The following is a 12,023-nucleotide window of genomic DNA, read 5'->3' as shown; positions in this document are numbered from 1 at the left end:
ATAGGCGATTTTTTATCATTTACATCGGATTTTTATACTAGTGGAGCAATTTTTTTTTGCTTTCTTTTGGATTTTTGTTTAAGGGCAGTGATTTTTCGATGGTTAAAGTCGGTGATAACTTGATTCTACGGCGAAAAGTCTACTTTTTGGCAAAAATTCATTTTTTCAGAGAAAATTAGTTTTTTGTATGGAAAGTTACTTTTTGGTTGAAAACACGATTGATAAAAATATTGGGATTTGATTGGATTCCTATCCAAATCAGTTTGTCGCACGAATAAAGGATTCTATCTTTTGAATATCAGCTTCGGATAGAACCGTAAAATCGTGCAGGAAAAAGGTTCTATGCTCAGCTAGGGCAAGCAATGGCAGAGGAAGTGAGTAATATCTTCTACCTTTTCGTCTTGACAGTTCGTGTAGACGTCATTGCGGTATAAGTTCAGTGTTCTAGCATGTAGCCCAAAATGCCAATGGCCAGTCACCACTGCAGTTAGGTTGCGTAGATTTGCTCTCGGAAACTAAAGAAGGGCTTGTAATTTTCGTGAGTCATACTGCTACTGACGAATATCACGTCAGTCTATAGGTGGTCACAGTCGAAAATCTCTGTTGCGCAAGCTCTGGTTAATAACGAATCGAACGTTTACAGATTGATAGCGGTATACAGAGCAAACAACGGTAGAAAAGTACTTAAATTGATACAGTACGTTGTCAAAAACGAGTCATTGCAACAACGCATTGTTGTCATTTCGACAACGCAACGTTCTGTTTGACAACATACTGCTGTCACTTTGATAACACATCGTTTCCACTCTGAAAAGATACAAGAAATATACATATATATATAAATATTATAAAAAAATTTAACATTTTCGTATTTAGCCGCCTCCAGTCGTAGATCGAAGCTGCCTGTATGATTTGACGTCATGTATTATTTATTAATTTTTTTCTTGATTTGAAAACTTCATCAATTTTTTATAATTTTGTTGTTGATTTGACAACTATCCATTAATACTTTGACATCATCCGTTGTCTTTATGATGTCAATTTGGTACCAAGCGTGTACAATATTTCCCTCTGTGTAGTCCGACGAGAAAATCGGTATTCTCTTTTGCTATTGAGGAGCCCACTTTCGAAAATTATAAATTATTATAATTTTACTTAGTTCCTGCAACTATAGAAATGAGATGTTTTGGGCTTGACATACCTATACTTTTATTACAGAGTGTAAAATTTGTGAGCAAATCTCGTTTAATCATTTCTTGTGTCAATATATTGACATTTGAACATTTTTTTTAAATAAAAAAAAACCTACTTAGTTTACAAGTAGGTTCAGACATTAGACTTAGTTTACATCCGATAAATGTTTGTTTAGCAAACTAGTTTTCGGTGATAATGACAATATTTGAGTGATCAAAAATATAATGTTATATATTTTTCAAAACCAGCTTTTATTCACTCTATTAAAATAAACAAACAGTTGGATTCTAGAACAAATACGTTATCTTTAAGATCGGATTTATATATGTATATTTACATATTGTATTGTCTTATTTATGAAAGCAAAATTATTTTTATAAGCGGAACTTTGGGCTTAATTTAACATTACAATTCTTTAAAATTCTAGAAATTAATTTCAGATTATTTGAAAATATTTAAACGCTTATTATAATTATTTATTCCATGATAAACTTTTGATTTGCAATATTTTTTTATTATTTTTCCATATATATTGATTGATTATATTTTAATCATTTTTATTAATGATTAATTTGAAAATCTAATGATAATGTAATCTACTCATTCTATTTTAATTAAAACACAATACATTTATTGAGTGGTTATATTTTGCTTGACCTTTTTTATCAGTTGATTAATTTACTCAACTGATAAGAGTGTATGAATAATCTGGATTAAATAACGTGCGTTATATATTAGAGCATGTGCTGCAAATATTAAGTTAATATTTGTTTTTATAAAATAAATAAAACAATAAAGAATACATACATATTTTCAACTGGTTCCAAAATGTTTTATTTGGAACTAGTGTATAATTAGAACCGGAAAACTGATTCTTTAAAAGTATTTTATAAATACTTTAGAATAATAATAGTAATGTCCAACAGTATGAGTTCTAGAAGTTGTTGTTTAGGAATCTGAGGGTTTTTATTTGCACCACTTCTAGAATTTATTAATTTAGAAAAAGTTGTAAAATTTTTCCTATATTATTTATATTTTTATCTTACGTTATCTTTATCTTAATTGTTTTTGGTTTTTACTTCAATATTGTGTAAAATAAAAAAACAATTTGTCATAATTCATTATTTTTTTAATCCTTTTTTTTGATTTTACAAAATTATTTATTAAACAAATATTAAATTTCAAAATAACTTGTTCATACTTTAAAGTATATGTACATATATCTGTGTTTGTTGCCCACAACATCAAAATTCGATACCTCCCATTGAGTTCCCCTTTAATGGGTTAAACCCCCACTTCACACCACGACACCTCAAGACATCATTCATCCACTTATCTTTTATTGTAATAACAACTCTCACTGATTTTGTGTTTTTTTTTTCTTTCTTAATCGTCTTAAATTATTTGTCTCTTAGCATATTTAAATAAATAATACACTTAAAATAAGAAAAAATACAATAAACAAAAAGAAAAATAATTTTCATGATAAACGTCTCAGCGTTCAATGCACTTACTATTATTTTCTTGTTGTTTTTTCTATGATTTTTGTTCATTTCTATATATTCAACATATGTATGTAATACATATGTGTGCTGTAAGTGTGACTGATTGTACATACAAACATATGTACTACATATTAAGTTTGTCATACTAAAAATATTGGACAAATAATGCAATCGTAAATGCTTGCATTTATATATGTAAATAAATATGCATATAAAGCAGGCATGGGAAATTCAGTACTGCTGTATAACATGCACTACTCTTGCAGTAAATAAGCGAGTTGTTGTGAGTTACTTCATATCGCTCATTTACTTCAAGACAGACATAAATCAAAAAACTTCGTTTTAAGTAAAATAGCATTAAATGTTTAATGACATTTTGTCCAACAGATCGTCGGATTTCAAACTTGGGTTTTAGTTTTAAGCCAGAGATCAAACTTCATCATACTTTTCTACAGAATTTCTCCATTACATCAGTTTTTCGACATATCGTGTCAAAACACTTTTTGGCATATTTGAGACGCTATATCATCACCGCGGAGATACTTACTTTTATATTTATAATTAGTTATTACATCTCAAAAGTCGACTTTTCTTCTCCCTTCTTCAAGATATTTTATCCTAAAGACCGCGAAGACACCTATTTTTATATAATCGGTTATATCATCTGAAAGTCTATTTCACCTTCATCTCTGTTATATCTTCTTCATTCTTCAAGATATTTTAACCTAAAAATTAACAACAAAATTTAATACGTTTCACATAAATCCAATTTTTAATTTGTTCCCAGCAAAAAAAGTGTGGAAAAAGATGTAAAATTTTCATCACAACTAGTAACCCGAAGTGCTTCAAATTCGGGTGTAAAACCTATGAATTTTACATTTGCGTGTCATTGGAGGGATGTTGTTCATTTTTGGCAACTTTGAACTACATCTAATCTTATTTTTAGAAGCAGTAAAAATCCGATATTTGGATGTCAAAAATAAAACACATTCTTTTAATGACACGCTTATGTAAATTTCACTACTCTTTCACCAAATCTTGATGTACTTCAAATATGTTATTTGTAATGACTTTTCCACATCTCTTTCCTCACTTTTAACTGGGGTTTCATTTGTAAGGAAATATTTGGTTTATAAAAGTGAAAAATATGTAATCGCATTTTAAGATGTGATTAAGATGTAGTTTGTAAAGTATGACATCAATTATTTTTTGCTGGGTTTGTATTAAAAGAATCTCGAAGATATAAGAAGATATAACAAAAGTTAATCTTTATTTTAAAGTCGAACTTTTAGTTGATATAACAAACTTTATAAATAAAGATGTATTCGCTGCTATAAAACTTTTTTCAGTTTAATCCTTTAGAAATATGGATGTATATTAGGGTTATAACTTTTTATAAAAAAATACATCGAAAAAGTATATCACTTTTTCCGGTGTGTTAAAAAAGTTTCCGCGGTAAATGCTCTAAAGTTTTCAATATTTACTCAAAAAAAAATGTTTAATACCAAATTGGAATTTTGTCATATACACGTTTATACGTTGAAAAGGCAAGAATAGGCGCTGTGGGTAATCCCGCTTCCAATTTTAATACCCGAACATGTGGATGTTCTATTAAAAATTTATGTAAATTTGTTTGTTAATGTTTTTAGAAAATCGATTTATGGTATACGCACAATTGGGACGAACGACGAATTTCGTATAGCTCGACGAACTAGTCGACAAAAATTCGTTGCGTAAATTCGTCGAATGGAACACAATCAAATTATTCGTACTGCGAATTCGTTTCAAAATTTGTTTGTTCGAAATTGGAAAAAGTAAGAAAAAGAAACAAAAATTATATTTTTGTGAATCTCCACGATTTTGAGATAATTTTAACAGCTTTAAAATTTATTCGAACATTATTTCGAAATTAGAAAATGTAAGAAATTGGCCTCGAAAAGAACTAAAATTCTATTTTTGTGAATATCCCCAATTTTGAGATTATTTTAACAGCTTCAAAATTTTTTCGAACATTACATCGAATTTTCGAACTTAATTTTAAATATTCCAACATAGCATTGTAGTGTCATCAAGTGTACTCCAGATTGCCAAATTTCAGACAATTCGGGCCACGAGAACTTAAGTTCGAATTTTCGAAAATTTTATTTTTAGTTTTTATGACTCAGAGATTATTTTAAGAGCATAAAAAATTTTTCGAACATAACTTCGAATTTTCGAATATAATTTCGAATATTCGAACATAATATTGTATTTTCATTAGCGGTACCCACAACCGAAAAATTTCAGCAAATATTCGTTCCGAAAAATTCGTCGCTCGTCCCAATTGTGCGTATACTATTACATCGAAAGGTTTTTGCACTAAAATGACTCAAGAAACTGGTTTTCGTTATAAGAACACTACTGGCTACCACGTAGTGATAGGGCATAATTTTAGTTATAACCCTAATGTATAGACTTTGGTCTCTAGGTTTCGAATACTAGTCCATAGAATTGTCAAATGATTAGTTAGATCACTTACAAGTCCATAGGTAGTTAATAGAATTGTGCATAGACTAGTCAAGAGATTAGTCCTTTTAGTAGTCAATTAACTTGTCAATTGACTAGTAACTATTGCATAGTTAAATCAATAGACTTGTTCATAGACTATTTAAAAGACAAGTCCATAGACTTGTCAATACCTAGTTCTTAGATAAACGAGTCAATAGGCCAATTCATAGGCAAAACTCCAAAAATTAATTAACACATTTAATCCATAATACTTTTAAAATTTTAATTTTCCATGCCTGGTATAAACTATATAGTCGCCACCTACTCAATTGTCTCGAGTATTTACACAAATGTGTGAACTTACACATAGTATGTACATTAACATATTGTATGTGTGAACATTTGCAGTATATAAATGAATTTATTCATCGAACTATTAATTACTTAAATTTTCAACAATATATTTTTCACTGTAGACTAAACAAAGTTTTTGGGAAGGAAAGAATACTTAATGTTATACAGAACAAATTTTAAAGATTGTTTAAAATAAAGCTAGTTTCGTAATCATTTCATGCTTATTGCTATAAGTTGACTAGTTCTTGAACGAGTGTAAACAAAACCATTGAACCATTTACTAAATAAATATCAATTTTTAAAATTTTTTAACTATTTTCGACATAGAATCTCGTTATGCGAATAGATTAATCTACTTTGTATGCGTAAGACTAATGTAAATATAAATAAATATGTTTTTATCTTGAAAAAATAGTTTTCTATTTATTTTCATATATGTACATACATAGTATTAAGGCGATAATAGAATTAACAAATAACATTTTCATATTATTTATCTGTTACTTGTCCGTTGTCTAACTACACAGCCAGCTAGACCATCTATATAAAAATATTTGTTTTTGTAAATTTTCTATCATTAAATTTCAAAATATATAAACATGTATTTAAAGAACAACTACAACTATTATATACATATTTTACAATTCATTGCACTTTCAATGTTTGTAATTTGTTTAAAAGTTTATTTTCAATTGTTTTGTCATTTGTTATTCTAAAAACCAATCAATGGTATTTCTATTTATTATTGATTTATGTAAACAAGGTTAACCAAATCTTCGTCCTTCTCTTAAATAGTGCGATATTTTATAAATTTATTTATTTTTGTAAATAATTATATACCATACAGCAGTAGTACCTCGTACATTAATCCCTGACCTTAATTAAAATAAATAAACAATTGTAAAGAGAATAAGAGAAATTGTTGTTGAAAAACACATTGTTTATAATTTGTGATTAATTTATTTTTTAAAGAAAATTTGAAAAAAAAATGGTTTGTTTTTTAAATTTACTTGGCAGGTGGTATATATTTTATCAAATATCTATATTATTATTGTTATAAAATTGTTTATGTTTTTGTTTGTTCATTAGTTGGAATTTAATTTAATCATACTTTTTTTCCATTTAAAGATTGACATTTTCGGATTTGTAACTGGATGTTAAAGCAAAGGGTTGGCTCTGGTTTTAACACGTTCTTTAAACGAAACTTATTAACTTATTTATAGACAATTCACCACTTTTAATCATATTTTCGTTTTTTGTACACTACTCTCTTTACAACTTGTCGGAACTAAAACGTTTGCCTAATTATCTTAAATAGCTTGTCCCCCGATTGGTATTATCACTGTTTACATGATATTGTATTAACAATGACTTCCGCTATGTCCATAGTATTTAAATACAAAGACATTTTTAAACTGTCCCTGGCTTTGTTTTTTGCGTGTAAAAAGAAAATCATTTTCTTTGTATTTAAACAATTTCTTTATTTAAACTTTTTACAATCTCTTCATATTTTATATTAATAATTTTATTATGAAAAATTATTTTATACAAAATTTTTTGTTAGCAGCTTTTAGTTTAAAAGTAAATAGTGTTGAAATAACAGGTTTATCTTAAAATGCTAAAAAAAATATTAAAATATTCAAACTAATGTGCAATTCAAATGTGTAGTACATGTATTTATGTAAGTCGTTTTAAAAAGCCATAAGATTTGAAATACTTTTTTTCAATTTAAACAAGTTTATTATAAGGATTTGAATTTAGATATATTCATTCAATAAATAACATTGTTGTTGAACAAGTTTTGCTTAAATAAATATTCGAATATCATTAAGACAAAATGTAATTTAGATAAATTGTAACTAATAGCCAGAAAGTATTTAAAATGTTATATATAAAAACTTTAATTTATCTTTATAAACTAATTCCTCTTTACTAATTGTATTTGTGAATTTTTTATGAACTGTACATCGTTTACATTTTTCTTAACCTTTTGCGGCCATAATCAATTGTTTGTATTTTTAATGTAACGTATAACAAATTTGCATAAACTCTGTTCAACTTGTTTCCTAAATTGTAGTTGCTTTTAAAATACACCTTCGATGTTTCAAAATCATTACAATATTTTTTTTTTCTATTTTTATTCGTAACTGAATACCTAAACTGTAAATTGAAAACGTGCGACTTACTTATTTACACTTGTAAATTGAAACTAGTGATTATATCACGATTTGGTTATTTTATTTTTATTTGCTTTCTGATAACAATTCATACATATAGAATAATTCAGTTAATTAATCTATATATAGTCATAGTAATTATACAATGTTTTTTGATAATAAAACATTTGTAAAATGTTTTATTAATGTACTTACTTAAACTTTGCTACTAACAATTACACAGTGCTACAGAAAATATATACGAAAGTAATAAGGTTGATTGACTCTTAATTTCCTTTAAAAATAGTACGAGATCATTCCCTAATTTATTTGGAAAATATATTAGATTATTAGATAATGATTATTGGTAAAAAAAACATTGTGTTATCTGAATGAATTATCTTTCGATGTTTAGAAGCTCAGTTTTCTGGACATAATCCTAATAATAAACCATTCACTGTTCGCGCGAAATGTTATATCCGGAATAGGATCACTTCCAAGATATTTGGATCTAACTTCGACGAATGCCTGACAGTGGCAAATAAAGTGCTTCAGAGTTTTACTGTCCTCTCCACATGCTCTACATTTGTCTGAATCCGCAAGTACAATTTTGTACAGCTTTTCCCGTAATCCTGTGTGTTCACTCAGAATACGTACCATCATACTAACATACATTAGGGTCAATCCATAGGATCTTTGTAGCACTACTCACTGTTTCGTTATTCCATGGGATTATCTCACCCTTATTTTTAATTCAGCCTTCGTTGCGTCGAATGGTTTTGCGTTCGTCAGGTTAACTGCTTCGAGCTTTCTTCCCTTTAAAGCTAATACATTCGTCCTTTCGTTGCCGATTGGCCTGGTACCCATATGATGTAAACGTTATATCTGGAAGAGTATTCAGTTAAAGCTTTCTTACAAAACGGTTTTGGATTTAATTTTATCACTTGATATTGCCCTAATTGCTTTCTGGCTATCGATATTTTTTCTCTCATTAGGTTCACCCTAATCTTTGTGGTTCTACTCACCGTTTCCTTATTCCTTAAATTTCTCCCACTCTTATTTTTAATTCAGCCTTCGTTGCGTCGATGGGTTTTGCGTTAGTCAGGTGCCTCGAGCCCTTTTGTTGCCGATTAATCCCGAGTGGCCTGTCATCCGTATGATGTAAACCTTATCTCTGGGAGAGTATTCAGTTAAAGCTTTCTTATAATCCAAGATATTCCTTATAAGTCTGAAAATATGACGTTAGACGATCTAGAAATGTCTGCTTGTCCGTCTTTTAGAGGACCTAGGAAAATAAAGATACAACAAGTCCGAGCTCATTCCCAAATTAAGTATTAAACAGTTTTTAGTCTTACATCAAATAGCGAGTTCATCACAAATTTTAGGTATTATCGCCTATATGTCAGAAAATACAACTTTAGACGATCTTTAGACGGACCGCATGTCCGTGGACTGGACTCAGGAAAATGGAAATTTTTCAAAATATTGTCTTCTGATAAGGCTTGTTTGTTATTAAAAATTAGCAACAGCGGCCTACGATTTTATCTAGCCCTATTTAAGTTTTATTTACCAAAAAATTATACATTAATTTATGTCGAAAATCGTTCCATATTAGTAACCATATACGATCCTTTATGAATATTTTCAGTTTCTATTTTAATAATTCTAAAATTTTGGTAATGTAGGTAATGTATAGTTATTTAATACATTACCTGGTAATGAGTGAGTTTAATCATTAATTTTACCCCTTTTAAGAAATGAAAGAAATAGAGAACCATTGCTTAAAAGTATAAAATACCCGTTCATAATTATTTACATATAATACCCACAGTTCTAAAATTCCAATAAATTATCTATCACTACTATCTTTCTTTAAGAAAATTGTTATTTAAAAAAAATTATTGAAATTATATTGCGTTGTTAATTAAAACAAAAAGATTGCTATTAAAAATGGCGCCATTATAAAATAATTGAAAAATTTTGCAAAAAATATTAAACAAAAAACTTAAATGCTTTTATTTCAAAGCAAATACAAAAAATATACACAAATATGTCTCAATAAGACATTTGTGAGATTATTTCCCACAGAAAGGGGTGAGGTAAATGTTCTAATTGATATATTATAGTGAGTCAATTGCAATCAAATTTAGATTATTTATAATTTAATTGCGAATGTGCAATAATATTAATATCTCGTGCAAAAAAGTATGTATATAAAATGCATGGCATGAAGGTTAAATGAAATCATTTTTTTTTTTCGATTTTATTTTTAGCTGTTGTTTACAAAATTTCAATTACATTCTTAATAAATTTCAATATAAAATCAAAAAATTTAGTTCTATTTTTAATGTAAACATTTTTGTTTAATTTTAAAACGCATTTAGTGTTACTATTTTTATTTCAATTACTTTATATAATTTATTTAATCTTTTTAATTATGATGGGGTTGTTAATTATATTTATTTTTCTTGATGTGTGAGAATTTGTATGTATGTATTTATTATTATTACTTTTTATTAACTAGCAGATAAAAGATGTTTTCAGCTACTGAAAAATTAGTTAGTGGAGAAATTATTATCGCTAAGTGGTGCCTTACAAAAGAAGTAATATATGTATATTATCTAGAGGGAAAGTAACATACAAAGAACTAGTTCCACCACTAGTTCTATGGAGGTAGAAACCGATTAAACTTTTAATATCTTGTTATGAAATCAAATCGTCACTTTAAATTTAAACTAAAAGTTTAATAAAGTTATTGAAAAGTTCTGTGTTGAAACTCGTATTAATTTTTCTTACAAATAAGTAAAATAAAATTCTTCCAATTTGTTTGAATATCTTGTGTAATTAATTTAATTAACTATTTCATTGTTTCTGTATTCAAATGATAACTGTGCAGTACTCCGTAGTGTACTTTCTTAAGCAGCTGTCTACATATTTAATTTTCTAAATTAGAAATATCAACAATAAAATGAGATGAGTAAGAATTTGTATTAATTTATCTTTTGAACTGTAACAAGTTTTAAATTAATATTTATTTTTTTTTGAAAATTTTTTAAACAAATATTGTTATGCCAAAAAAAGCTGTGTATTTTTAAATATGTATACATATTTAATTAACACAACTGGGTTAAATTTAATGGATAAACGTGTCCATTATGTTTGGGTTTTTTTTTCTATGAACAGATTTTGAAAAATTGGTTAATATAAGAAAATTTTTTAGTACAAAATCCCGAACATTTGTTTATACTTTATGGACTTTATTCCATTTAGAAAAGTTGCCTTTTGAAATACACAATAACAGGGGTACGAATCGTTTCTAGTTTTAACATATGAGTAAATTTTTGTTCCATATCAGATTTCTTAGGTTTACGCAGAGATTCTAGTTCTAACATGAAGTGGACCTTATTGTTTTTTCAATGAAATACCATTTCTTATGGAATGTGAATGACTGTCACGGAAGATTCGGTATAAAACATATAACTTGGCCGAAATAAACAAAATTTTCGCATTGGTCCGAAGCTGTTCTAACCTGTCTTCAACCGATATTGTCGTTTTGAGAAATTTTTATAATAAAATTCAATAAATTGCAACCGATATTTTAATGATAAAATAACAGATTGACGTTTCAAATTGTGAAGCCAATTTTACCATTCAAGAAATATCAGATGCAAGTGAAGTTTAGACTTTTTTCTCAACTTGATATATCAGCTAAAAACATACATACTAAAGTTAAAAATCTAATAGGTTAAAAACAGGGACCGTAACAGTTATAAGTTATATTAAAAAAGTCAGTTTATAACAGTTATTTTGTGACTTTAAAAATAAAAATCCATCTGAAAAAGTTATTTTACAACCTAAAAATAAAAATTCAAATGAAACTTTTAAAAAAAGAGTTGTATTTTTCCGTCCTAAAATAAAAATTATTTGAGGACTTTTATTTTTTTCGTCAGAAAATAAAACTCATTTTCAATAATAATGCCTTCCGAAGAAATTAAAAAAGCTTGTGTTCAGTCATAACAGAAAATTACCATTTGCCGTTTTTGATTCAGATGTTTTCAACGTCAGTTCAAATCAACTATTTAATGGACTTGGTCAGATAAACTCAATAAAATAGGATACTGAAAAAATATATAAAAACATTGTTTGATTTTTTGACGGGGAAAAAATAAAACTCCTTCAAATAATTCTTATTTTATGAATGAAAAATAAAACTCATTTTTTAACTGTTTCAATCAGACTTTTATTTTTCCGTTAAAAAATAACTGTTATTTGTGGAGCAAAGATCGTTTTTTTTAAATCACCATATATTATGAAAAAGTACAGCAAT

At 27.5% G+C, this 12,023-nt stretch overlaps 1 protein-coding gene and 1 long non-coding RNA gene across 5 annotated transcripts in view; one reads left to right on the top strand and one right to left on the bottom strand.

Annotated features, from left to right (window-relative positions):
• Positions 1-12,023, top strand: part of LOC119609368 (la-related protein 1) — a 38,040-nt gene that overhangs the window by 12,332 nt on the left and 13,685 nt on the right. Inside the window, exon 1 of one of the 4 annotated variants that reach the window (XM_037964121.1) lies at positions 7,200-7,221. The exons of the other annotated variants lie outside the window; for them this stretch is intronic. Within the exon in view, the coding sequence (XP_037820049.1) occupies positions 7,201-7,221 (21 nt within the window). The 5' untranslated portion in view covers position 7,200. Of the gene's footprint in view, positions 1-7,199; positions 7,222-12,023 lie in introns of those variants that run through there. 4 annotated transcript variants of the gene reach the window in all.
• On the bottom strand, positions 7,871-9,540 carry LOC119609372. Its single transcript, XR_005231921.1, has 3 exons — positions 9,052-9,540; positions 8,722-8,981; positions 7,871-8,581 (listed from the first exon to the last, which is right to left on the bottom strand). It is a non-coding gene; the product is annotated as an uncharacterized LOC119609372 (long non-coding RNA).

This window comes from Lucilia sericata, unplaced genomic scaffold (assembly GCF_015586225.1).
Source record: "Lucilia sericata isolate MDLA Ls3-8-SP2 unplaced genomic scaffold, ASM1558622v1 Contig000970F_arrow, whole genome shotgun sequence".
In the NCBI taxonomy this organism is placed as follows: Eukaryota; Metazoa; Arthropoda; class Insecta; order Diptera; family Calliphoridae; genus Lucilia; species Lucilia sericata.
Note: the sequence above shows the minus strand (reverse complement) of the source record. Positions and strands in the feature narration are given on the sequence as shown.